The sequence below is a fragment of the Protobothrops mucrosquamatus genome, unplaced genomic scaffold (genome assembly GCF_001527695.2).
Source record: "Protobothrops mucrosquamatus isolate PMUCROS unplaced genomic scaffold, P.Mucros_1.0 scaffold3849, whole genome shotgun sequence".
Taxonomy (NCBI): domain Eukaryota; kingdom Metazoa; phylum Chordata; class Lepidosauria; order Squamata; family Viperidae; genus Protobothrops; species Protobothrops mucrosquamatus.
In genome coordinates, this window is record NW_015389799.1 from 13914 (window position 1) to 40719 (window position 26806).

At 34.3% G+C, this 26806-nt stretch overlaps 1 protein-coding gene across 1 annotated transcript in view; it reads left to right on the top strand.

The window, feature by feature from the left end:
- Nucleotides 1–452: 452 nt before the first annotated feature.
- The window catches only part of USP47 (ubiquitin specific peptidase 47), a 36099-nt gene continuing 9745 nt past the window's right edge, over nt 453–26806 (top strand). The window contains exons 1-18 of the mRNA XM_015827662.1: nt 453–543; nt 1585–1730; nt 2521–2600; nt 4394–4543; nt 14923–15018; nt 15114–15266; nt 15783–15947; nt 17453–17584; nt 18860–18936; nt 19781–19836; nt 20661–20773; nt 21726–21830; nt 22408–22615; nt 22813–22928; nt 23017–23136; nt 23310–24090; nt 25478–25653; nt 26664–26744. Coding sequence (XP_015683148.1) covers nt 473–543; nt 1585–1730; nt 2521–2600; nt 4394–4543; nt 14923–15018; nt 15114–15266; nt 15783–15947; nt 17453–17584; nt 18860–18936; nt 19781–19836; nt 20661–20773; nt 21726–21830; nt 22408–22615; nt 22813–22928; nt 23017–23136; nt 23310–24090; nt 25478–25653; nt 26664–26744 — 2826 coding nt within the window. The 5' untranslated portion in view covers nt 453–472. The remainder of the gene's footprint in view (nt 544–1584; nt 1731–2520; nt 2601–4393; nt 4544–14922; nt 15019–15113; nt 15267–15782; nt 15948–17452; nt 17585–18859; nt 18937–19780; nt 19837–20660; nt 20774–21725; nt 21831–22407; nt 22616–22812; nt 22929–23016; nt 23137–23309; nt 24091–25477; nt 25654–26663; nt 26745–26806) is intronic.

Genomic DNA, 26806 nt, shown 5'->3' on the forward strand with positions numbered 1-26806 from the left:
ATTAGATTCTAATAACTAATACTCTTAAAAATGCAATCATACTAGAAGGAAATGAAATTTGCTAGTATCTAGTATTTTTTCTAAGTTGTTTACAATGCAAATAAAGATAAATAATTAATTAGCATTGAAATGACACATCATACTGTGCTAAATTACGAAGTGTTTAATCTCCTAATCCAGCACTGTTGTTTATTCAGATGTCCTGTTTAAGGCATGTTTTTGCTTATATGTTTCAGAATTCTGGAGAAATGTGTTTTTTGAATATCCAATAAAGCTTTAAAGTATTGTTGTTCTGAGTAGTTATTATTAGCAAAAATTTTGATTTTGAAAATTTGCAATAGAAATAATAATCAATATGCCCAATAATGCAATGTTAATTCTTCTTAAGTCTTAGTCTTATTGCTTTTTAAGATGAGCATTATTACTAACGTTATACTATTTTTTAGGATATGTGGGTCTAGTAAATCAGGCAATGACCTGTTATTTGAACAGTCTTCTACAAACTCTTTACATGACTCCTGAATTTAGAAATGCATTATATAGGTAAGTAGATGGATTTGATTAATTTTGTTATTGCCTTTTCTTGAGTTATGAAAGTCTTACTAAACACCTGAGAGACTATTGCAGTTACAAAATATTTTCCTACCTACATAGGTATTTGCAATCTATTCAGTGTTCTAATGTTAATTATTGTTGAGAATAGCTCCACATATATACACATACATACACACACACACACACACTTCTGGACTTAATCCATACTCTTTAAAGCAGAGTATGACATAATAATCATCATTAATTTTCAAGGCAAGGATTTCCTGGAACATACTTGTAAAACTATTTGATATGTCATTAGTTGTAGGACAGATGCAGTGATTGATAGTGAGACTTCCTTTGCAGTCTTTTTTTCCCCTTAAACTTAAATGTGGATTCATAGTAGAGTTTAAAATTACAGAGAAATAATAAAAATAGTTCATAACAAATAATTATAAAAACTAAAATCTTGTTGTTATAAAAGGATTTTAAAGGACTTACTACAGTCCTATTATAAATATTTCCTCTATTTTATAGTTCAGTTAAAATTGGAGTAGGTTCTTATTTGTTATCCACTATGTGATTATGTAGCTATATTTTGGAATGTAGGAATGGAGGTATGTCTATGGAGATTCTCAGTCATCCAGCTCATGGTTGTCCTAAAGGTGCTTTTTCAAAAACAAAGTCCAGTTGCCTTTTGAAAAAGCACCTTTGGGAATGTAGGTAGTGTTAACTTTTGCAAGAATATATCTTAAGAGTGCAGTATGATTTGATGAATGATGGCATGTCATAATATTTATACTAGAAAATGTTCTGAGTATGGAATGGGGATTATCTCTTTTAAAAAGTTTTAATATTGGGCTGTAAAGATCATATATTTGGTCTTTAGCTTTTTTCAAATTGTATCTTGAAGAAATATTTCCATATCAACTTTCCTTTCAGATATTGTTTTTTACTACAAATGAATGTTAGGAACATTTCATTTTCAACAGGATGCTCTAAAATAATTTATTTTTTCTGTTGGTACTAATGTTTGTATTTTTTTAATAGATGGGAATTTGAAGACTCTGAGGAAGATCCAGTAACAAGCATCCCTTATCAGCTTCAAAGATTGTTTGTTTTATTGCAGACCAGCAAAAAGAGAGCAATTGAAACTACAGATGTTACAAGAAGCTTTGGATGGGATAGTAGTGAGGGTAATGATAACCAAATACTTGGTTAAATTATAATTATATTAGGACATATATTGACTGACGTTGTCTGTGTTCTGATTATCAGTTTTGTACTTGGTCAGGATATGCATGATTCCTACTTGGTCACATATTAGCATTCCTGTATAACTGGAGTAAGAAAAAAGCCACATATCTATTACGCTGTCATATCTCAAAAATCTCTGATTAATAGCATTCAAAAAGTATCAATAGCTTAAAACTGGCTTCTGCATTTACCCTTATTTACATAGCTGTTGAGAATCGACCAAATTTAATAAAATTTAATAAATTATTATTACAAACTATTAGCCAAAATTCTCAGTTTACAATAACAGAATAATAAAAGTATAGGAAGATAATTTATAGTTTAATATTAGAAAAGATTACTTGACAGTAAGAGTTGTCCAAGAATAGACTATCAAAATGGTGGACGTTTACTTTCTGCAAGCAGATTGGAAGACATTTCTTGAGGATGGTTTAGTATGCTTTCCTGCATTAAGCAGAGTTGATGGCCTAATTTCTTGGTTCTATTATTTAGTTTGCTTAAAGTTCTGTACATCATGACAAAGATGTTAAACTACAGTTGTAAATTGCTGTTGTTTTTTAAAAAAATAATGTTTGAAAATAATTTTGAGGTCAGCCAAATGAGATAGGTAGAGAATTTTCAGCAGTAAAATAAATTTAGTGTAATGTGCTTTTGTAACCGGGCTAACAAATTGCTGTGATGGGATGTATGCCTTATTAATTAAATAAGGTCACTTTTGTTTTACAATAGCGTGGCAGCAGCACGATGTGCAGGAACTCTGTAGAGTCATGTTTGATGCTTTGGAACAAAAATGGAAACAAACGGAGCAGGTATAATATTTTTGGGTTTGTTCTTGAGATTACAAGAAATAACAAATAATTAGAATAGTTAATAAAACAGTGCTATACTAATCCTAGATTTAAAGGCTAGTTTTAAACATTGAGGTGAAATGGAAAAATGGTGCATTGTTTACCCAGAACTGTTGAAATTTGAGGAATTCATTTCGTATGCATTTTATATGAAGTGTCATTGTTTTGCAATATAATACTCTGAGAGGCATCTTTAAGTGGATTGTAGTCTCTTTCCATCAAGAGAAAGGAGGAGTTATGTGATCCTTCTGGAACTTGTATCTTACTTACTTTCTTCAAGTTGAAGACTCCTGGTAAAATCTCCTTTACTCAGGAGCCATCCTAATTCTTTTGAGGTTATCTTTTTTTCCCTCACAGCCTTTGAAATTCAGTCTATCTTGTAAAAAAGATATAAACATATATAAAAAGAACTTAGTTATTCCTTTTTTTCTTTTTGCCAAAAGCTGCAACTTGCTGCTTCCAGACTTGTTCCTATGGGTCTCATAGTGCTTCTGTATATATATGTCTTAAGTAACTAGAGACCTCCCCCATCCACTACCATCAGTTTTCAGATGTGAAATCTCAATACTTAATGTGAAAGCAAGTATTGTTGCTGGAGAAACAATTGATAACATCAGTTGAGCACTAATGGGCAATTCAATTCAGTTGTGATATTGCTCACAGAAACCTCTGGTGGTCTATGCTATTCAGCACTGTCTCCATCATGCTGTGCTTCAAATAGATGATTTCCATTTAACATATTTATACTTCTATAAATGCAAAATAATGTCAAAGCTGTTGTCCAAAGGAGATCTTGCAATATCTTCTACCTGATCTTAATCATAATATGGACTCCTTGCACAAAGTGGTCTTTGATCTTTAATTAAAGGTGTCTGAACCAGTCAGTAGACTGATATTTGGCTACTTTGCAGAAGTTCCTTAAAAAGCTACAGTATTACCTGTGAGTCCTTTATATTCATGAAATCTGTATACAGGTAGTTCTTGACTTACAACCATTTAGCTACTATTCAAAGTTACAACATCACTGAAAAAAGTGACTGGAGACGAGTCTAGATTCTTTGTGGCAATTCAGCATTGAATCTGGATCACATGACTCCTGCTTTTCCCTTTTCCATTTTTGTATATATCCATTATGCCAATCTTTACTAATTGTCCACTGTTTCTTGTCCAGCTCAAGAATGTACCAGAGAATATTTTGAAATGTATATATTTGAGTAAAATATATTTGCATATGTATTTCAAGTAAAAGTACATTAAAATCATTTTATATATGAATATGAACTGTAAAAAAGGACTTAAAATGTGAACACCATATGTATTCATGAATATATATGAAATTGATATGGGCTTTCAGGGGAATTAGGCATTTATTTTTAATTAGAATGGAAATAAGCAGAATTCTCATTAAACATGATTAAGACAAATTGGATAAATAAATATCTGCCATGAAATTTGTGTTCAATTCTATTTTCACTTTAAAAAGTAACTGAAAATAGGCTGATATAATGAATAGCAGAGCAATAGCTCTGAATTTTAAATATATTCTATTTTTTTATTTTTTTAGTTTAAAGAATGCTATTAATAGGATGAAAGGCACAATTTAGAATACATATCCTGAACTACTATTATAAAGTATTTTTTTGCAGTTTAGAATATGTTAGCCAGCTAAATTTAAATTCTTCAGGAAATAACGCTTCATGAAGGTTAACAAATTTGTTTTTGGAATATTGAAATATTTTTTTCCTTAAATGCAGGCTGATCTCATAAATCAGCTCTACCAAGGCAAGCTGAAGGACTATGTAAGATGCCTGGAATGTGGCTATGAGAGCTGGAGAATTGATACTTACCTGGATATTCCATTGGTTATTCGACCTTATGGCGCCAATCAGGCCTTTGCTAGTGTGGTGTGTATGTTAAACTGAATGCTACTGCGTTTTTCTATATAATAATGCCACAGTACTGTCACTTCTTTAAAGGTAAGCATCATCCTGGAAACTCCATCTTGGGTTGTCCGTCTTTGTGCAGTAGACCAGCTAGCAAGCTTTAGAACGCCCTTCAATGAGTTCTACTAGTGCATGTTTGGGAAAAGGAAAAGCAGTCAATTAACATGTGAAATCTTAACATTCTAGATGCAATAAAACAACACATGTTCTGCCTTTCTTGTAGAAAAATGTACTTTTGAAACGTATTATGGGGTTTATGTGAATTAATTATTTTGAAACTATTGGTAAATATTACAGCAAATAGGAAAGGAATTCCTATTTGGAATTCCAGATAGGCCTTTGATTGGATTAGGGAAAGATAACTTTAAATTGGCAGTATTAAGATGCCTCTGGAATATTCACTAAAGTCCCAATAAACTATTGCGCATGGAGTTTGAGACCAAATTCTCTCTGACTGAACCTATATTGCCAAATCAGTAATTGAGCACTATCTACTTCCCTCCAACCTCTCATACTAGCCATCTTGCTTTATTGAGGATGCTTAGATTGGGATAACCAGTGATCATCTGTTTATAAGGGCGACTCATACTGACTAATATAAGTGAGACGGGAAGGATTACTTTGAATTAAAAAGACATGCTGATCACTCCAGTTTTCTTAACTACCTTCCCATCATGGCACTATGCAGGCAACAAAGGGTGGATTTTTTAAAAAAAAAAAACCTCATGGTTCTTTGAATCAACCTGATTCCTGTTGAAAACATGGCCAGATCCATACAGTTTTCTGTCAGTATTTTCAGAAGTTTGCCATTCCATTTTTCCTAGAGCTGAGAAAGAGTGATTGGCCAAAGTCATTAGATGTCTTTGTCTCCAAGAGAGCTGGTACACTTCCCTATCTGCCTTTCTGAATTGTAAAATTTTAATGATATTCCTAAATTGATGCTTTTTACGGTGTATAACTTAAATTTGATTTTTTTTTACCAATAGAGTTTGTATGGTTAAGGTTTCAAAACAAGGCTTTATAGACAGCTTTAAAAACAAGGGAATTAAATTAGTATTTAAATGATTACACTGATTTCAGTGATATAGTCTATTGAACAAATAAATCCAAAATTTCTTTAGTTGTCTGATCTTCCCGTTGCATTTATTTTATTTTTTTAAAAAACAAGAGTGTATATTTTATAATCTTAGTTAAGATACAAGATAGGTATATACAGGCATAGATGCTTATTAACGTGTTCTAGTAGGTTCATGTTACCCAGACTTTTTTTTTCAAGAATTTCAATCTAAGCAAATGCTAACTTCTTGCCTAATTAGGCTTTTGCTCCTAGCTGATCTTGAACAGTTAGACAGTTACAGCTCCTTTAAAATAGAGTTACTATTTTAAAGACAATGTTAGGCCTAGCCAAAACATGATGTAAAACAGCGGCTCCCAACCTTTTCTATACCCTGCACCCCTAGAACGCTTCTGATGTATTCTTGTACCCCTTACAAAAGTTCGAAATAACGGCAACAAATTATGCATATACACTATAATTTTGAAAACTCAAGTTTTTGCACCCCCTGGAATATCGTTTTGCACCCATAGGGTGCAAGTACCCCCGGTTGGGAACCCCTGACGTAAAACAATCCAGCCAAAGTTTAGTTCTTTATTTGCGCATACCATATAGAAAGAATCTTGCAGGCTGAACCTAAACTATTCTACCCTAATGAATATGCACTGGGAGATTCATTTAGGCAGATTCCATGCCAGACGACCAAGAGATAGCAAACGTGTAAGCTAGACAGGAAATAGAAAAATATCCTTGAAGATGATAAAGGCAATCATTTCTGTACTGTTGCCAAGAAAATGACACTAGTCCATGATAACACCAGAAATCAAGGTCACCTTGAAGTAATCTTTACTAACTAATCAGTTGTTAGATAGCCAGTGGAGTGCGATAATCTTTCTGATTTTAAATAAACGGTATGTAGAAACCTTTATGCTTTATTAAGTTTGATATGCTATGCAACTTAGCAGATGCTACATTTTTATGTATATAACACCACTATAAAATATTCTTATAAATAGGATATTTAGGCCTTCATATTTTGATTAGTTTGTTTTTAATGGAAAATTCTCTTGGTTAATGGGAGCTAGTTGGATAAAAAGCTCTGTTGGTGTTGTCTTTCTATTGGTAAAATATTAAGGGCTGGCACCTCGACAAAGAAGCAGTTTTGTTAAATAACATAGGGTTCTTTTTTTTCTATATATATTCTAACTAAGGGAAAAAAATCCTGATATCAAATACCTTACAGATAGTCCTCGACTTATGACCATTTGAGGTTTTGGTGGCGCTGAATGAATTTAAAATAGGTCCCTGAAGTTATGGCCATTGTAGCACCTCTGCAAAATTTGGGCACTTGGCAGCATGCCCACAGTTAAAATCGCAGGAGGCCCCCCCCATACTTATTAGTTCCTTGTAGTCAGCAGCCCCTGCTGCCCAGCCAGCCTTCACCATCTTCTTGCTGTCTTTGCTGGCCAAGTATGTCCTTTGCTGCTGGCTACACAAGGTCGCACATGGCTGTTTCCTCACAAGACCTGGGGAAGATATCCTCCTGTGGCCAATAGTTGCCTCACAAAGGGCCAGGCTGGACAAATCTTGTCAGCATCAGGAGCAAGAAGATGGCTAAGATCAGCTGGGGCTTTTCTGCTTGCTGCCCCGCAAGACGGGAGTAGGGCAGCCAAAGGAACAGAGATGGGGGGGGAGATAGGCAGGTGGCGGGATTTGAAGATGAGGCACTTACCAAGGCTCAGGACTAGGAGGGACCACACCCAGAATAGCTTGGATTGGAGTGGGTACTCACTTAACAACCCACAATTTTCAGTTAACGATGGCAGCCAGGAGTAGTGGGATTTCTGTTACTAAGCAGTGAGGTCACATGACATCGCACTTTTATTACTGCATTGTTAGCGACAGAAATTCCACTCCCAATTGTGGTTATAAGTTGAGGAGTACCTGTTTTATTCCTGTTCAGAGAGTATTGCCTATTTTCCTTACAATTATCCGAACATGAGACTCAATATTATGTGCTGCTTTACCTACTGTGTTAATAATCGATTCGTCTGAAATATTAGATTTTTTCCTATATTAGATTGCAAAGCTGATCCTCTATTTAGAAAAATATTTTAGTTGTAGTTTTCAGTATTTGGGAACTATGGAGGATACTTGCTTTTAGAGAAAGGAAAAGTCACCTGTTTCTAAATGGATTTCTCTGAAGGTAATATCCTCCATTGATCCTCCATTAAAAAGGGTAAATAAGAATTTGACTCAGAACAAAATAATCATAATGGGATCGACACATGCGCTAATAGGGCTTGTGGAAGGGAATGTAAAGCTCTTTTGAACTTGCTAGTGTGTTTCTGAGGGGTCTTGCCACAGACGTCACTATCCAAAATAGAGGATCTATGGAGGATACTACCTTGAAAGAACTCTAGTTACAGGTAAGTGATTTTCTATTTTTAAAATGTAATGAATGCTACTAATCTGTGTTGCCCTTTCCCAAAAGCCAATCTGGTCACTGTTTCTAATTGTCATCATAAATATTTACAATTTGTAGTAGTATTTTAAAGGAATTTTTTTATAATTCATTTTATTTATTTATTTAGTCAGTTTCCTGCTGACTCTTCAAAATATATCTTGGGGTTTTTTTTAACTCTGATCCCCAAGGGCCCATGTACTCATAAAATGGAATAATTTGATACCTGTCTTTAAGACTGCTGACAAGAACCAGACTCAAGGCTCTTTGCAGACTTTGCATTGCTGCTTTGTAGCTAAAAAAATAAAATAAAACAATGACATAAACCATAAAACTCATCTTCGGTCCCCCTGAGATCTTTAGAAACCACATTTGAACCATTTTGATGTTTTACACAAAATTCCAAATGTGATGTCTGAAATTGCATTCTGCTATATGAAATGCCAATGAAAACTGCTCAAGGAAGAACATACAGTAGTGGCCAAAATGGTGGAAACCTTTTGGGAAAAGTATATTTTTGAGGTTTGATGGCTAATTACACCACCTTTGTTTGGAGTAGTACCATAAAATTATATATCAGTGGAAAGATAATTTAACCAAGAATGTAATGCAACATAGTTTGTTCAATTATCTGTACTGTATTCTATGAAAAGCTATAACCAAATAACCAGAAAAGGGAAGCACAACTTGCTTAGGTTGATATCAGATAGCTTTCCTTCATCTGATTGTAGCCAATGAGCATGAGTGTTTAGAGAGCCAGTCAGGTGTCATCTTGTTTTGGCAATGAGCCAATCAGATCACAGTAGGATTCAGTTATTGATGTCATGTATTGAAGCTGAGAAGAGGACATTTGTCAGTGTGTTATGTGATCGCTATCAAGTTGGTTGGGGTTTTTTTTTCTTTCATTTAGTGAGCTTGTAAAATATAATAAAATTAAAGTAATGATGCAAAGAGTTGACTGGTTGCCCAGAAAGCGATGTAAAATAGCATTATTAAGTGAACAAGGCTACAGTTATAAAGAAATTAGAAGAAAAATTGGTGGAAACTTAACCAAAGGTGGCATTTCTACAGTACACTTTTCCAAAAGGTTTCCACACTTTTGGCCACTACTATATATTACCATATTTTTTTCTTTTAGTTCTAGGTTGTTTGAAAATGGTCCAACAAAGTTGAATGTGGAAAAAAAATTAAACCCCATTCAGATGCAAGCTCAGGCATCAGTTTTCCCCATCACAGACTGCAAATTGTATTAAACACATGAGGAATTGCAAATAATATTCTAAAAATGTAGCCTAAGCCATCTTTAATGAGCCAGAACCCTTGTAAAATATATCTGGCAGTCATTCAGCAACTGATCATTATTTTTGCCTTGAATACCTTAGCTGCAAAAGAAATACAGTAAATTTTTTTCTGTTTTAAAATAGTAGCTCTGCTGCATTAAATATTCTTACCTACATATTTAATTTGAATATTTTATCATTGAACTTGAAAAATAATCTTCCAGATATTTAAGTTAACTTGCTCTAGTTTTCTTTAATCTTAAATGTACATTTAATCCTAAATGTAGCATTGAAATACATCTATTTGTCATTTGTATTTAAATGTCATTTTTTAAAAGATAAGACCTTGTTTTTTGCTAATTAATATTTAATAATTATTCTGATCAATAGGAGTTTGCAATGCCCTTTTTAGATCAGTAGAAGCCATAAAAAAGTCAGCTTCATAGAAAAGCATAATCTAGGAGGGTGTAAAAGTCCACATTAAAAGTCTTTTAATTATGTTGATAATATTCAGATTAAACCAAAGTACAACCAAGGTATATCATCATTTTATTACATCTTGTTTTCATCTTACATAAAGTAATTAGCCCAAAGGGTTACATTTTACACACAAATAAGAATTAATCAGCTACAGAATAGGCAACAGGAGTTGTTGATCTATGACTAAGGTTAGCCATATATTTAATCTGACAGGTACTAAACAACAATCTAAATACTTGCCTAAAAATTTACCTAGAATAAAGGTTACAAACAACTTTCCAGTTTTGGAAATATATTTGTGTAAATATTTTAAAATATTATAGTCCTTGACTTATGATCACAATCGCCACCGGAACTTCTTTCACTAAGCAATGCAATCATTAAAACAATCGTGCTCAATTTTACAATCTTTTTTGCCATGGTTTTTAAGAGAATTACATGATTGTTAAGTAAATCTGGCTTCCCCCATTTTTTGGAAACCCCCTGTGACAATCACAAACAGTGATCATGTGACTTGGGAAACTGCAATTGTCATAAATGCATGCCAATTGCCAAGCACTTGAATTTTGATCACACAATTGCAGAGATGCTGTGGTGGTTGTAAGTGGAAGAATTAGTCGTAACTCACTTTTTCCAGCACTGTCATAACTTTGAACAGTCTTTAAACAATGGTTCTAAGTCAAGAACTATTTGTAATTGCTCTAAGTGCACAAATATGTTAAGCATATTTAGATCTAATCTAAAAGGAGAGTGACTAGACTTTTGAAGTGGCACTTTGAATATAATAGAAAAATGGTAGAACTAAGATGAAATTGCAGTGGTAAATCTTACATAACAAGATAAGATTCATAACAATGTTAAGCCAAAATGTGTAAACTTTAGTTTGTTGAACACATGAGGATTAGTTTCTACATAATGCTTGCTTTATACTTTAACAGTATGGTTGTTTAAAGCATTTCAAAGAGATGTTAATTTTGCTCTTGTAATTAAATCATTATCGGTGTTATTTGAATATTGTTTCCCATTAAATTTGAGTGGTATTACATCTGCCACTAATTCTACTGGTTTTGAAATGGGACTAATTTCAACTAATATGATCTGTAGGTGAGAGCAGTACAGCAAGGTGGATCTGACTGATTGCACTTGATTTAAGGAAGTAAATACTTGGTCCTGACTGTACATTTATAGAGATATTTTCATGGACAATTAAGAATATAAAACTAAAAGAATTAAAAAACTACACTATTATAAAATTACAAAGCTTCTAGAAATAAAAAATACCAGAATGAAATATAAGATTATTAAGAACTATGTAAATATATATTTTTAAAGGTGATCTGTTAAAAGATTAAAGTACTTGGTTTAAGCATAATTTTCTCCTTGGTAAGCAATAAAGCCATTAAACAATGCATTACCATTCATGAATTTTGATCTAGTTTTAGAAGTTCTTTAGGACCATCACTTCTTTTATTTGTCTGTATATAAATATAGCCCAGAATGGTTCCTTGTTGACTTGCACATTACACAGAGCTTACATAAATTTCACATGCCTATTTTTTCAGCCATTCATATGTCATTTACTTCTTAATTAAAGAGATACAGCTTTTGTTTATCTATCTAAATATTTCTAGGAAATGTTATTGTATGCACAGCTTCAAAATTGTAGTTAGCAAATTTTCTCTAAAAATATTTAAGTCACAGTTACTATCAAAATTTCTACAGTATGTGTAAGAAATGTGCATGTTGGCTTTAGATTTTTAATGTGTATAATGTGGGTCAAACTTCAAATTGACATGCCTTCTAGAATTTTGAGCAGCAACCCATTTTGATAAAAACATTGTTTTGCAAAAAGTGTTTTTTATTCCATGGTTTTTAGATAAAGTATGCATTTTCTAGATTTTTTTGTTTTGTTTTGAAGAGCAGTCTTAGAAAATTATAGCAGCATGTTACTTTTTTCTTTAGCCTCATGACCACCATCCCACCTCTGCTCCACCGTTGGAGTTAGGAGCTTTTTTTAAAAGTGTCTTCTGTTTCAGCAGTGACAGAATTCTTATCCATGTGAAAAAGCGAGGGCTGTAAATCTTTTGTTTTGTTTGTTCTTAGTGCTTCTCTGAGCTCTCAGAAATGGAGGGAGAAGGGATGAATTGGAGGCTTTTTGAAGACCTTCCCCTATCCTTGATCTCCTCCCAAAGTGGGATCCATCAAACAACATGCTTTAGATAGTAATCTTATAAGCTGTGCACCCAGTCATTTTGCAATTGGTGAGTCTTCTGACCATCTAAGCCCCCCTTTTATTTATTTAGACACCAGAGAACAACTGGTAATGAGAAAAACTAAATCACAGGATTTTATTTTTTTTAAAAAAAGATAACATTTGCCTTGAATTACACAGTGATAGCAGGCTAATTTGTCTGTTTTCACTTTAAGTAGGTTGTGAATCTGGTTTCCTCTTAACTTTCACAGTAGTCTGGTTCAGTGTCTTAATAGTTTTGAATCTCGGAATTGAATTTAGACCAACGCTAAACTTTCTTCACCATAGTCATTAGTATCTTTGATATAACTGATTACTATTTGAATTTATTTTCATTATTGAAAAGATTTATGATGAAAAAAGGGGTTATTGCATTGAAATCTAGATGGACATTTTGTTAAGTGCTTTTTACAAAGTATTCAAAATATTCCAGTCCCATTTCAGCTTTGCAAGATAGTAAATTACATATTTAAAAGATTTTTCAAATATTTTAATAACATCCTTTAGCATCCATTTTTCAGACATTTTTCCTAATAAAATGATAGCAAATTAATACAAAAATGCTGAAAAAAGCCATGAATTAAAATCTTCCAAACATATATTTTATAAACGTGGTAAGGATAAGCAGTATTGGTCTAATAGCAAAAGGAATATTTTGGTGTAAAAAGGTAAGCTTTTCTATAGAGAAACTTCTGGAAATAAGATCTCTCTCTCTCTCTCTCTCTCTCTCTCTCACACACACACACACACACACACACACACACACACACAAATATGAATAATCCTGTGAAGTCCAATTGGTGCTCTCTTGAGGAGTGCTAGAAGGGAGTGGGGTTTGCTGCCTATTTATATACCCTTGACTTCTCAGTGTTGTTGGGGATATTATTTTCTCCTTAGTAGTTCCTTGATTAGATTGTTGTTTACTGCTTATTTGTCTGGCATTAATCCTGATATTAATCCTGCTGTTAATCCCTGTTTATCTGGGGTTTGATTGCTGGCAAGGAGGTGTTCTGATCTTTTTGTTTATTTTTTTAGCTTTTGTCTTCCTTGAACGGTATGCAGAACTTGTTTATCTTGTTTATGTGCTTATTGATGGCTGATTTGCCTGAATGCCAGGCTTCCCAGAATTCCCCTAGTCTTTTTGGATTTAGCTTTGTCTAGGAAACTATGGATAAATTGGTCATGTGTTGTGAAATTAAGAGATTTCATCATGTCTGATTGCTAGTTGGTGTTCATGGATACTCTGCTAGTTTTCTACCTGCCTGTCCAACATAGTGACAGTCTTTTGATATACTTAAGATGTTTTGGAGGGCTTTAGTTGGCTTGTGTGTTATGATGCCATGTGGTTGTAAATAGTCTGTTGGTTATTTCTGAGATGTTTTTGATGTATGCAATATTATCCTTTTTATAGCTTGTATTGGCTGTGTTGTAGTGGATTGAATGGTCAGACTCTGATAAAGTTTCATGGGTATCCATTTTCTTGGAAGATATTGTATAGGCACTCTTTTTCCTTTTCTATTATTCTAGGTTGCTGCAGTGCATTTGTACTTGTCCCACAGCTCCTCTTATGGAAGGTTGGGGTTGTTACTTTGATATTTGAGCACTTGGTTAGTGTAGATGGTTTTTTTTTATAAACTTCTGTTTCTAATTTGCCATTATTTCCTCTGCTGATAAGGATATCTAAGAAAGGTAGTGTATTGTTTTCTTCTTTTGTGAGTTTTATTTCTTTGAAGATGCCGTTGATTGTTTCATGTGTCCCTTCGTCCTTTTTTATTATGAAAAGATGCCGTCTACATATTGGATTCATATTTTTGTTGGAAATGGTATAATTTCTAGATGCTGCAGTTTCTATTATGAGTCCTGTAAGTGGTGGTTCCATTGGTGTTCCTCTGATTTGTTGGCTATATTTGTCCATCAGATTGAAAATAGGTAATGAGGCAGGGGTTGACAAAGTCCATGATCCTGGCTATTTCAATCTTAATGTTGGGTGTGTTGGGTGGTACTGCTCCCATGGATTTTTTTCACTAGTTCTGTGTCTGTAAAATGTTCTGTGACATCAACTGAAACCATAATCTTGTCTTGTTCTATTATTAGGTCCTTGGTTTTCTGAAGATAGTATAGTTGAGTTGATAGAATATTTCTTCCCTTGCTTCATCACTTGTGTCTTGTTAGATAGCATGGATGTTCTAAAGGGGACATCAGGATAATTGACATGCTAGTAAGTAGACCTCTGCATGTAGCTTGGTCTCACGTTGGGTAGGATTTTATAGAAAAGTACTTAAATAAGAAATGAATCAAATTATTTTGGTAAGAGCAAGAGATATTCTCAAGTCATATCTTATAGGAAACCAGATGTGTTTAAGGAAACTTGTACAGAGAAATACATTCAGCACTTAAATGTTAAGTTTTCAGATTAATGTGGAAATATTCCCTAGAGTAGATATAATTTTAGTAATTAAAAATATACTGTATACTTGTTCCCAATAAAATAAAGCCAGCTTTAAATCAAGTGGCTGAGATATGGAACTGATGGACGGATGATTTGCCTATGCCACTGTGATTTAATGTGATGTGCAAGGTAACAGATTTTGCTTTAGATTATTTACACTATCTAAACATTGGAACCATCAGTTATTTAATAAATAATGTTTTACGGGTCATGATTTGGCTGCTTACTGAAGGGAAAATATAAAAGAAGTTGAAACTTGTTATCTACTTTTCTTCACGGACATGTGTTATAAAATTCAAGAATCTTTGATGTCAAGTTTTTGCATAGTGTGTAAAGCTGGTCTTTTAAAAATTTCTGATTAGGAGGAAGCTCTACATGCTTTCATTCAGCCTGAGATTCTTGATGGTGCCAATCAGTATTTCTGTGAACGATGCAAGAAGAAATGTGATGCAAGAAAGGTAAACACATTTTAACCTAAATAATGAGGTGGCTGTATTAACATATATGAAATGCAATTCATCATTGACAATTGGTTTCCCTTTGTATCTTGCAGGGATTGCGATTCTTGCATTTTCCTTATTTGCTGACCTTGCAGTTAAAAAGATTCGATTTTGATTATACCACTATGCATAGAATAAAACTTAACGACCGTATGACATTTCCGGAAGAGCTAGATATGGGCTCATTCATTGATATTGAAGATGAGGTAATAATCAATATATATATGGATTATGTTTTACGAAATAGCTTAATTGACTGTAAATTATAAACTTATTTCATATCAGGTTAATTTGAAATTTATTCAGAGAATCAGGATCAGCTGCTGTGTATTGTCTTTTCTTTCACCTTTCAAACTTTTTAAATGTAAAACCTAGATTTTGGTTGTGACTGCTATGCATACATACAGACACATGTGCAGTAGTGCAAGGTAACCAATCAATAGGGGGAAGATGCAGGCCTTATATTTCCTGAAATGCCTCCTTGCTGTTGTGCATTTGTAAAATGTGCTCATCTCTAGGTATTTGTGTGTAATAAGAGAGAACATATGAATCCATCAATAGCTGAACTAAAAAAAGTCTGTAGAATATTTTTACAAAGGAATTTAATTCTCATGTTGTACACAGGTATGCGCTGTTGACTCCGCTTTACAATTTCAATTATTTTGTAAGATGTACAAATCTTTATTGTTTATAAACTAATCCTTATGACTTGTTTTAAGAAGTCTCCTCAAACAGAGAGCTGCACTGATAGTGGAGCAGAGAATGAAGGCAGTTGTCACAGTGATCAGATGAGCAATGACTTTTCTAATGACGATGGCATTGATGAAGGAATATGTCTTGAAAACAATAGTGCTGCTGAAAGAATTTCAAAAGTTGTTAGTGAAAAGGTACCTTATATAATCTTATGCTATTTCAATACGCGCATTGAAATTATTGCATATTTACATTATTAGGATTATTATTATTATGTATTGTACAAAGTAACACAAAATATTGTTTGCCTTACGAAAATTTGTCAGTAAATTGATAGTACACTGTTAGCTGGTTTTCCAGTTAATTGCAAAACAACCTGAGGGGAGGCCACTAAAATTCAGAACAACCCCATGTCCCTCAACAGACAAATATGTTTTAGTATATCAATTTTGGTAAATTTTGTATGTCTTTAGCCTTTTAATCCCATATTATACTCCCATATACAGGTAGTCCTCAACTTATAAACAATTCGTTTAATGACTGTTCAAAATGACAACAGCACTGAAAAAAGTGACTTATGACTATATTTCACACTTAACCACCATTGCAGCATGGTCACATGATCAAAATTCAGATGCTTGGCAACTGGTTCATATTTATGACGGTTGCAGTGTCCCAGGGTCATGTGATCAGCTTTTGTGACCTTCTCACAAGCAAAGTCAATGGGGAAGACAGATTCAATTAATAACTGCATTACTAACTTAATAAATACAATGATTCACTTAACAACTGTGGCAAGAAAAGTCATAAAATGGGGCAAACTCACTTATAACAAATATTTCACTTAGCAACATAAGTGTTGGGCTCAATTGTGGTCGTAACTCAAGGACTACCTGTAATAGAAATGTCAATTGTCTGTCTGTCTGTCTGTCTGTCTGTCTGTCTGTCTGTCTGTCTGTCTATCTATCATCTATCTATATCTTACAAGAGACATTTTTACCAATAATGAGAACATGAATTACATGATTTTATAATAATGAATGTCAATAGCTGATCTCATCTGTAGGAAAATTTTCTAAAATAACAGCAGTTATTTTGCCTATTGCAGAAAAAGGAAAATAGTATTAGCCAACAATTCCCAGCAAGGGAAGAAACAAAAGCATAATATGGAATGTTGACTTTTATGGTCATAGCCAACTTGCTGAAATACATTCTGTTGCCAGAATATTATTGGTGAGAGTACCATAGCAAGATGCTTAAAATATAAATAAGATGGCAAGAAATAAAAATGAACAGATATTATTAGAAGTAATAATATAAGTAATAAAATGAGCAGGAAATATTAGAACTAGAGTGATTTTGGGGGAAAATTTAATATTTAATTTTTATAAAATGTGTTATTACTTCAATATTCTTATAAATGTTCAGATTTGTTTTGTTTCTTGTCAGAGAAGCTAGATATCTCACAAAATGTGACTGCATTGAATATGTTCTCATATTAATGGGACAAGGAACAAGAGTGTCATTTTAAATGTTAGTATTAACATTAGAGGTTTTAAGTACGAAACAAAGGACATGAGATGTGAATAGCATGAAAAATAAAATACTTTTTAAAGACTTTTTAAAAAATTAAATAACCCAAACAGTGATACAAATATTTTCTGACCAATCTGTATTTGCTATTTTCTCTATCATACAGAATTCATTACTATATGAATTGTTTTCTGTTATGGTTCATTCGGGAAGTGCAGCTGGCGGTCACTATTATGCATGCATAAAATCCTTTAGTGATGATCAGTGGTACAGTTTCAATGATCAACATGTTAGCAAGGTAAGTTATTATAGTGATCTCAACAAAGATCCTGAATGCCTTTAATGAAACAAAACAGCATATAGATTTAAATTTAAATTGCATGCAGATTTAAAAAGTGACATCAGCATCTCAGCTCTTCAAAGTAGGCCAGGTCAGGAAACAGATTCCTTGACAATGGCTGAAAGTTGGTTTTTATTGAGATAGGCTGTAATAACAGAATCTTGAAACCCTGACTAGATGTTCTTTTCCTCCTTCTTATACTCCAGGGAGTTTAGAGCCAGATTGTATTTCTTCCTAATGTTTTCTTTATTTGCTGGGGGTAAAGACATATATTTGTAACAGTCACTGCATGGTTTCTCCAGGCTTTAGCATCGTTAAAAAAACCTCAAGATTTACACAAGCTAAGGACATCATTAGGAAGGGGAAAAAAATAAGAAGGCAGATTGAGAACAAAACATGTTAATTATCTGCTGAAGGAAAGGACAGGGAAAAGGGAATATGATTCTTCAAGTTATTACCATGTTTCCCCGAAAGTAAGACCCTGTCTTATTTATGCCTCCAAAAGAGGCATTAGGTCTTAATTTTGGGGGTGCCTTATATTTTTCGTGACACCTGCCTCGCAGCGGTGGCACCAACAACCCTGTCCAGCAGCCCGTGGCTGCCGGTCCACTTCTGTGGCCGCTCGCAGCAGGAGGCCGCAGAAGAAATGCTTTCAGAAAGAGGGAGGAGCTGCACCGGGAGGACGAGCAGCAGAAAACGGGGCTGCTGTTTCCAGAAGGGAGAAGGGAGACGCGGGGCAATGCAGGCAGCAAGCAAGTGCTGTTCTCTGCTCTGCATCCCTGCGTTCTCCATGAGACAGGCGGCAAAGGGTTAGTGGTGGCTGTGCCCGGGCAGGTGATCTGCTGGGCGAAGCTTAAAGAAAGCCCCTCCAGCGATGCACAGCGGCAGTGGAGCCGTTCGCCATCACTTCCCCCTGGCTCCAAAATGGCAGAGGGGGACCGGTCCTACCCCGCCCATCCCATCTGCTGTAGCATGGCAGTCCGGCTCAGAAGCGGGGTGAAAGGTCGCCGATCAAGGAATGGCCTGGCAGGGGGGGCCTGAACTACAGCTAAGCGGGTGCAGGGCGTGTGGGGAAGCTCCACCCTCTCCCCCACCTGCCTCAGGAAAACACGGTAGTGCACAGATAAATAAGACTTCCATGAAGGACTTGGTTATGTTTCCTGGAATATTATATATTAAATATGCAATGCATTTAATTACATTAAATGTGTATCACCTTAATTTTCCAATTAGATAACTCATGAAGACATTAAGAAAACTTATGGTGGAACATCTGGAAGCCGTGGCTACTACTCCAGTGCTTTTGCAAGGTAGCATTTTGTACTTTTGCAGCTGATTAACTTCACCCTTTTAATGGATTAATACAGTTATTTGTTTTAGTAAATAATTAGTCGACTTATATGTCACACATTCACAAATGATTCTGGCTTGTTTACAATGCAAATACATAAATCTTTAAAACCATATTTATAGCCATTTAAAGACCAGCAACATAAAATCCATAAATACCTTGACTTTTGTTCAAAATGAGGAATAGAAAGTATCTCAACATGTTGAAAGCAACGTTCAGTCCATAGCACAAGGTTGGGGAGCTTCCATTCTGAAGACCTAGAGCAGATTGACAGGCTTTGAGAAAAGCAGGTATCGCCCTGGCAGCTGTGACCAGAATGGCAGTTGGAAGAGCTCCAGCTATACCAACCCATGGGCGATGCTCTATCTCAGGAAGTCAGCCTTAAGAAGCATGTATATATTGTGGCCAAGACCAGACCAGCTGCATTTATAAGCTGCCTGGTGTAGCACCTATAAGTGCGCTTCTGTTTTCATTTCCAGCATTATCCTTGATTATTTGGCACTTTTGAAATGGCAGCTGCATTTTTATCGTTCTGTGAAAAGTGAGGCTCCAGATCTTCTGCCTTGACAAATGGGATGTAGCTCATTTGAAGCAGAGGAGTCTTGTACCTTTAACACTTATTCTTTGAGGTCTATAGAAATGCTTCTGGTTTTGAATAGTGTGTTGTTTGATCCTTTGATTATAAAGGTTGAATGCATATCATTACTTTTACTAAGATGTAATTATACATTTTTTGGGGGGCTGTTAAACTCACATGTATTTTAACATGCAAGATATAATTTTTTTTTATATCACTCCAATAGCTCGACAAATGCATATATGCTTATATATAGATTAAAGGATACAACTAGAAATGCAAGTAAGTACACATTCCATTATTCGACAGGTTGATTATGGTTTTAATGATATTTCTGTTGTGATTGAATCACCTCGCTTCTATAAAATCTAGCTAGATTGCTTTTCTTTTCTCCAATTCATGAGAGGAGAAATATTAATCCAAATTAATGAGAAGACGTATAGATTTTTTTCTCTGAATTTGATAGTATGCTGCAGGAAATAATTTTTATGAACATGGATTTGGAATGCTGGTTAAATAACTGTTGGAAGTGTATTTTAGTTCAGATTACCTGTTTTTGAAGAAAGAGTAAAGCAGTGCTTTATTTACTAAATCTCTTGCACTAAGCTAAAGATTTTATTGTTTGATATGTGCAGTGCATATTTCTACAGATAAGTAGTTTAATATGCATGAAAATGCATATTATATAGACTATACATAAAGTGTGTGTGTGTGTGTGTGTGTGTGTGTGTGTGTGTAAAAGGGAATAAATGGGTCCATTTTAGCAGTGGGTCCATTTCACAAATGTTCCTAGACAGCATTCCTTAAGGCAGGGGGTCCCCAAATTTTTTGGTTTCACAGACTAGTGGTAGCGGGCAGCAGAGGGGGAATAGTTTCACTCATGCAACTTAAATGCTGCACATTCACAAATGAAGTTTTGCATGCTCGCCCGCTGCTTCAGCAGCCCATTTCTCAATAGGCCATAGCACAGAAGTGGACTCCTGCCTTAAGGAGTATACATAAAGTTGTATATGTAATTTAAAGTAAGATTAGGTTACAAAATAACAAAATACCGCAAAACCAAGTATTTTTTTTTTAAAAAGCTCACATTCTTATCGCATTGATAGAGTTCCTAGAGGTCAATGAATATCCAGAGCATATTAAACGATTAGTAGAAAAAGAAAAGGAACTGGAAGAACAAGAAAAGAGGCAGCGTGAAATAGAACGCAATACTTGCAAGGTATGTTTTGGCACATTCCACCTCAAATGTTTGCTTAGAACAAGATGAACAGATGATTTTGTACATATTGATAAATGTATCAGAATCATTTACATATTCTTACTTGGCACAGTGCCTACAAATTATTCCCAGGTTGTTAGTTTCTAGGTATCCATTGTTAATAGAAATTGATCGAAATTTTAACCCTCTGTTTGATAATGGATCAGTTAAGTCTGAATGATCTAAGCCTGATAAAACAGCAGCCAGGATCAAGTTAGATACTTGTATATTTTCCTACCCTTATGCTTCCAACCTTGGCTTTGTAATCTGGACTTTTACATGACATTCAAATGAAGAAAGTTTGATTTAAGGTTTCTAGCAAACTAAGTTGAAAACCTAGCTTGAAGGGAGAGCAAGCTGGAGAAAACTGTTTATGAAACAAGGTTTATTCTAAACTGGGTGGAGAATATTAAGTTTCTGACTTTCAGCATTAGTCCGGTTCTGATTATATGCTGCATTGATATAACACAGCAAGCCAATATGTATTCTTTCATATCATATTTCATTTGATATGAATTTAAAAATATTTTTTCTTTACACTTGGTTTATGTTCTTGATGTAGTTTTGAAATTTTGAAAATACATACTTTTAGAACCTAGGTAAACTAACTTAATACATAGTCTTGGAATTTTGCTAATCTAATACTGTGTTTCATTTCTTCATGACACCTTTTGAACAGAATCATATGTTCATTGATATAATATTAGATATAATTTGTTGTTTTTGAAAGAATCTTTGAAATGTAAAAGCATATAAGATAATTGTTTTCCAGATTTTTTTCTTTTAATTGTTGAATATCTCTTTTCTACCAAAAGTGTTCATGCACAGAACATTGTAATTCTTTTATTAAATTAGAACTATCAAGTACATTGAAAAATCAGTTTGATAATTTTTCTGTCAATGGCAATTACAGATAAAATTATTCTGTATGCATCCTGTAAAACAAATAATGATGGAAAATAAACTGGAAGTTCATAAAGATAAGACTCTGAAGGAAGCTGTGGAGATGGCTTATAAGGTACAATACTTTACACGGTAATTGCTAAATTGTTCAAGATCTCAAGGGCTACATGAAACCTCAGTGTATACATGGGGTTCCTTTGATGCCATTTTTCTGCTTATTGTTGCCTTTTTGTTTGCATTGGACAATAATAGAATGATATTGGTTATTTGAGTCATGAGCCAAGTATAGGGCAGTTATAAAAATCATTAAATAAATATTTTTCAGTATTTAATCTTATTGTAGCTATTGTTGGTATTCTTTATTAATTGAAAGCCATAACAAACCCATTGTGATGTAGTAATTAAGGTATTGGATTAGTATTTGGACTCCTAGAGGGAAAGGGGGATACAAATATAACAACATTATTACATTTGTGGCAATCGTGCCAAAGAATTTTGCCAGGTCATACATTAATGGATAATAAACATAATATTGGTATTATTTTTAGATTAGTGGGCATGTAGTTCTTAGACTTTTTATTTTTGTTAACAAACATGACATGTCTGGAGAACTTGAAATTAGAATGTTTTTCTTCAGTTTTGACTGAACAGCATTTCAATAACACTGTTTTTCACTTTTCTATGGGTTATAGATAATGGATTTAGAAGAGGCAGTTCCTTTGAATTGCTGTCGTCTTGTTAAATATGATGAGTTCCATGATTATCTGGAACGATCCTATGAAGAAGAAGATGACACTGCAATGGGAATCTTGCTTGGTGGTGTTAAATCAACATACATGTTTGATCTTCTTCTGGAAACCAGGCAATCTGATCAGTCTTTCCAATGTTACAAACCTGGTGGTAAGTGACACTTTATAAAATTGTGATTTTATGAACGCACAAGAAAATTACTTTTGATAATCATTATACCTTATAGCATGTATCTTATAGTAAGTATATTATCTTTAAATTGAGTATTTATGAGGCAAGTATTCTTTTTAATCCTTTTTTGCTGTTTGTTATATCTTCTTCATGAGTTATATTTATTATTTTGGCAGAAGTCATGGTAAAGGTTCATGTTGTCGACCTAAAACAGGACACAGTGGCTCCTCCAATTAGTGTCCGTGCTTATTTGAACCAGACAGTTACAGAATTCAAGTATCTCATTTCAAAGGTAAATAATTTGCACCTTATTCTTTTTCTCTCTCTCTCTTTAGTGTATTAAAAGCATTCATTTTATCTTGCTTTTCCTGTTACCGCAGGCTGTACATTTACCTGCTGAAACAATGCGTGTTGTTTTGGAACGTTGCTATAATGATTTGCGTCTTCTCGGTGTGGCCAACAAAACGCTTAAAGCTGAAGGCTTTTTTAGGAGCAATAAAGTAAGATATTTTTTCTTCTAGTTTTTCTTTCAAAGTTTACTATAAGTCAGAGACAATAGAGTTAATATAATTTATTTGTTCAATAGGAATTTATTGATTTACAGATGTCACATTTTTCTGTGTTTATGTGCTTAAGATTTTTCCTTGTGGATTTACTCTGTTTTACATTTTAGGTATTCATTGAAAGTTCAGATTCTCAAGATAGACAGCTGCCATTTACAGATTCTCTGTTATGGAAACTCCTAGACCGCCACGCAAATACAATCAGACTGTATGTTTCATTACCAGAACAGTCTCCTGGATCAGTGTTCAGAAGGACAATATTTCAAAAGGCGAGTGGAGATTCAGGCAATTTAGATGCAATTTGTGAAGCAGGGAAAGGATCTTTACTTAATACAAAATCTGTAGAAGCTATCCTAGAAGAGAGCACTGAAAAACTTAAAACCTTGTCCTTACAGCAGCAGCAGCAGGAAGGAGATAATGGTGACAGCAGCAGGAGCACAGAGGCCAGTGACTTTGAAAATATCGAATCGCCTTCCAATGAGGCAGATTCATCAGCATCAACAGAAAACCAGGAACTCGAAAACCAAATTCAGGTTTCTGATACAGAAAATTTTCAGTCAGAAGAGCGGTCAGATTCCGATTTAAACAATGACAGGAGCACAAGCTCAGTGGACAGTGATATTCTTAGTTCCAGCCACAGCAGTGACACATTATGCAATGTCGATAATGCCGCTGTAACCTTGGCGAATGGACTTGATTCACACAGCATAACGAGCAGCAGGCGATCCAAAGCCAATGAAGGGAAAAAGGAAACATGGGATACGGCTGAAGAGGATTCTGGAACCGACAGTGAATATGATGAAAGTGGGAAAAGCAGGGCAGAAGCACAGTTTATGTACTTCAAGGCAGAGCCCTACATCGCAGAGGAAGGTTCAGGAGAGGGGCAGAAATGTATGTATGAAATATGGTAATGTGCAAGGTATTTTTCTAGAAATGTAGATTGCTTGTTTATTTATATTTATATATGTTGTATACATTCCCGCAAAATAGGTTTATATAAGCAGGCTTGCTGTTTGTTTGCATAAAATGAAAGATGGTTCTAGATGCCTAGGTGTAGGTACTCCTCAATTTACCACCACAACTGGGACTGGAATTTAAGTTGTTAAGTGATGCAGTTATTAATTAAATAATGTGGATGTTAAGTGAATAATTTGTTTATTAAGTGAATCATGCAGTCAGTAAGCAAATCCTGCTTCCCCCACTGGGTTTACTTGTTGGAAGGTGACTGGGAAGGTCACGGATCATGATCACAGGGTGCTGCAAATGTTGTACATGTGAGCTGGTTGCCAAACACCCAAGTTGTGATCATATGACCGTCAAGATGGTGTGATGGTCATAACTTCAAGGACAGGATGTAAGTTACAGATGTAAGTCACTTTTTTCCGCACCATCGTAACGTATGTTTGGTGTATAGTTTAACCGTTGTTAAACTAATGGCCATAAGTTTAAAACTACCTATATAGACACACACATACATTTAAGGAATCGGAATAGAATCAAGTTAAATGCAAGAAAAAGAAAAGCTGCATCATTTTCCTTCATCAGCAGAGAATGCTCTGATATTGAGGCTTTCATTTATGACTTCCTCTATTGATTAGAAAAACATTGGGGAATATTACCAGAAGGAAGCTGTTTCTAAGTTCAGTCATTTTTTTAATAAATAGAGGAAGTTGTAAAAAATGTAGGAGGCACTTCTGTAAATATCACTTTGGGGAACTAAATGAAATGCAAAGTATAAATTAATAACCGTTAAGACAAATTAACTCTTTGGCAATATATTTGTTGTGAGACAAATTAACTCTTTGGCAATATATTTGTTGTGGGAGAAGATAGGTTTTTGCCAATAAATTGTTAACAAATCCATTGTGCATCTGTAACACACCATGTGCAGTTGCTAAACATAACACTTTATAACAGCATTGAGTATAAATGTTAAAAAGAAGGCAGTTTTAAGATGCAGTTTAACTGTAATGCGTACTTTTAAAAGATACTTTTTCTTAGATGGACCTTCTTTTAAAAATATTAAGTAATATAGCTTAGTAAATTATTATTTATAATCTCACACATGCCCCAATCATCTGCTGTACAATTTCCTTATATGTGAAGTTACACAGTGTTAATGGATATGATAAATGTCTCTGATCACTTGAAGTCTTATAACTTGAAAACAAGAAAAAGGAATACGTGTATCTATTAATTACACAGATGAAATGGTATGGGTGATTATATATGTGGCATAAAAACTGAGTTTGTTTTTCTAATTTTTTTCTTGGTTTAGGGTTGTTGATTCATGTTGATAAAAGAATTACACTCTCTGCCTTCAAACAACTCTTGGAGCCGTTTGTTGGAGTTCCATCTTCTCAGTTTAAGGTCTTTCGAATTTATGCCAGCAATCAAGAATTTGAGAGTGTCCGATTGAATGAAACTCTTTCATCCTTCTCAGATGATAACAAGGTTAGCAAAATATGCTATTGAATACTAGTGGAAAGCATTTAGAATGTAATGATTGGCCCAGTTATTTTTCAAGGGAATGTTTTGTTGCATTAATTGCATTACTTGCATTAATATAAAAGATAGTATTTATCTTTTTAACAATCTACCATCTGCAACTCAATTAATATTTAATATTTTGTATACAAGGCAGTGCTCATTTAACAGCCACCCATTCAGTGACTGTTCAAAGTCCCACATTCACATGATCACCCTTTGTGATCCTCACTACTTACCATTGGTAAGTGAGAACCACCTGTATATTTTTTAAATCTTCCCAGTGCACTGCAGTTACGGAAAACTTATTGCAGAGTTTAAACTGTTCTTCGTTATAATTGCATCATTGAAATTTGGATGGGTAATAAAAAAAAAGTCCCATATCCCATTTTAATGAAAGATGCTGCTTTCCTAATCCCTGCATTTTGAACTACCTTTTTGAACTCTCTTCCATAATCGTGCTGTCCAACTATTTGAATCTGGAGGTGGTTTTTTTTTTCATTTCCAGTCAAACAAAAATACTGTCTCACTGGTTTCTCACCCACACCTACATACATACCCTATAACTCACCTTCCAATGGTTCTCTTGACACTGAAAACACTTTAGGAGAGAGTTGTCAAATTGTAGAGGGATGGTGGAAAGGTGGTTAAAAGTAATCAATATTGTATGTATTTAGTTAACATTTGTCCTTGCCTGCATCTCATTCTTTTTCCTGTAAAGTTTTTGTCTTCATTCAAGAGTAATCCAATATTTTTATAGGAGCAGAAGTGTACAAATGCTTATGCTGACAATTTCAGAGATGCTTATCCATAAAGATATCCAGTTTGCTCAAATTTGATTATTGAATTTTGAAGTGCATCACATTGTTAGACACAAACATTTACTGATTGTTTAACTGCCAGCATTCTGTGTTAAGGATAAGAGACAGGTAATCTCTTGCAAGCTTTTTATTTATTTTTTTCTTTTTAATTTAAAGATAACTATTAGGTTTGGAAGAGCACTGAAGAAAGGGGAATACAGAGTCAAGGTATTCCAACTTTTGGTGAATGATCCAGAGGTAAGTAAGATGTGAAACTCCTAAAACATCTTGAACAATGTAACTATTAAAAAGTGATCCTT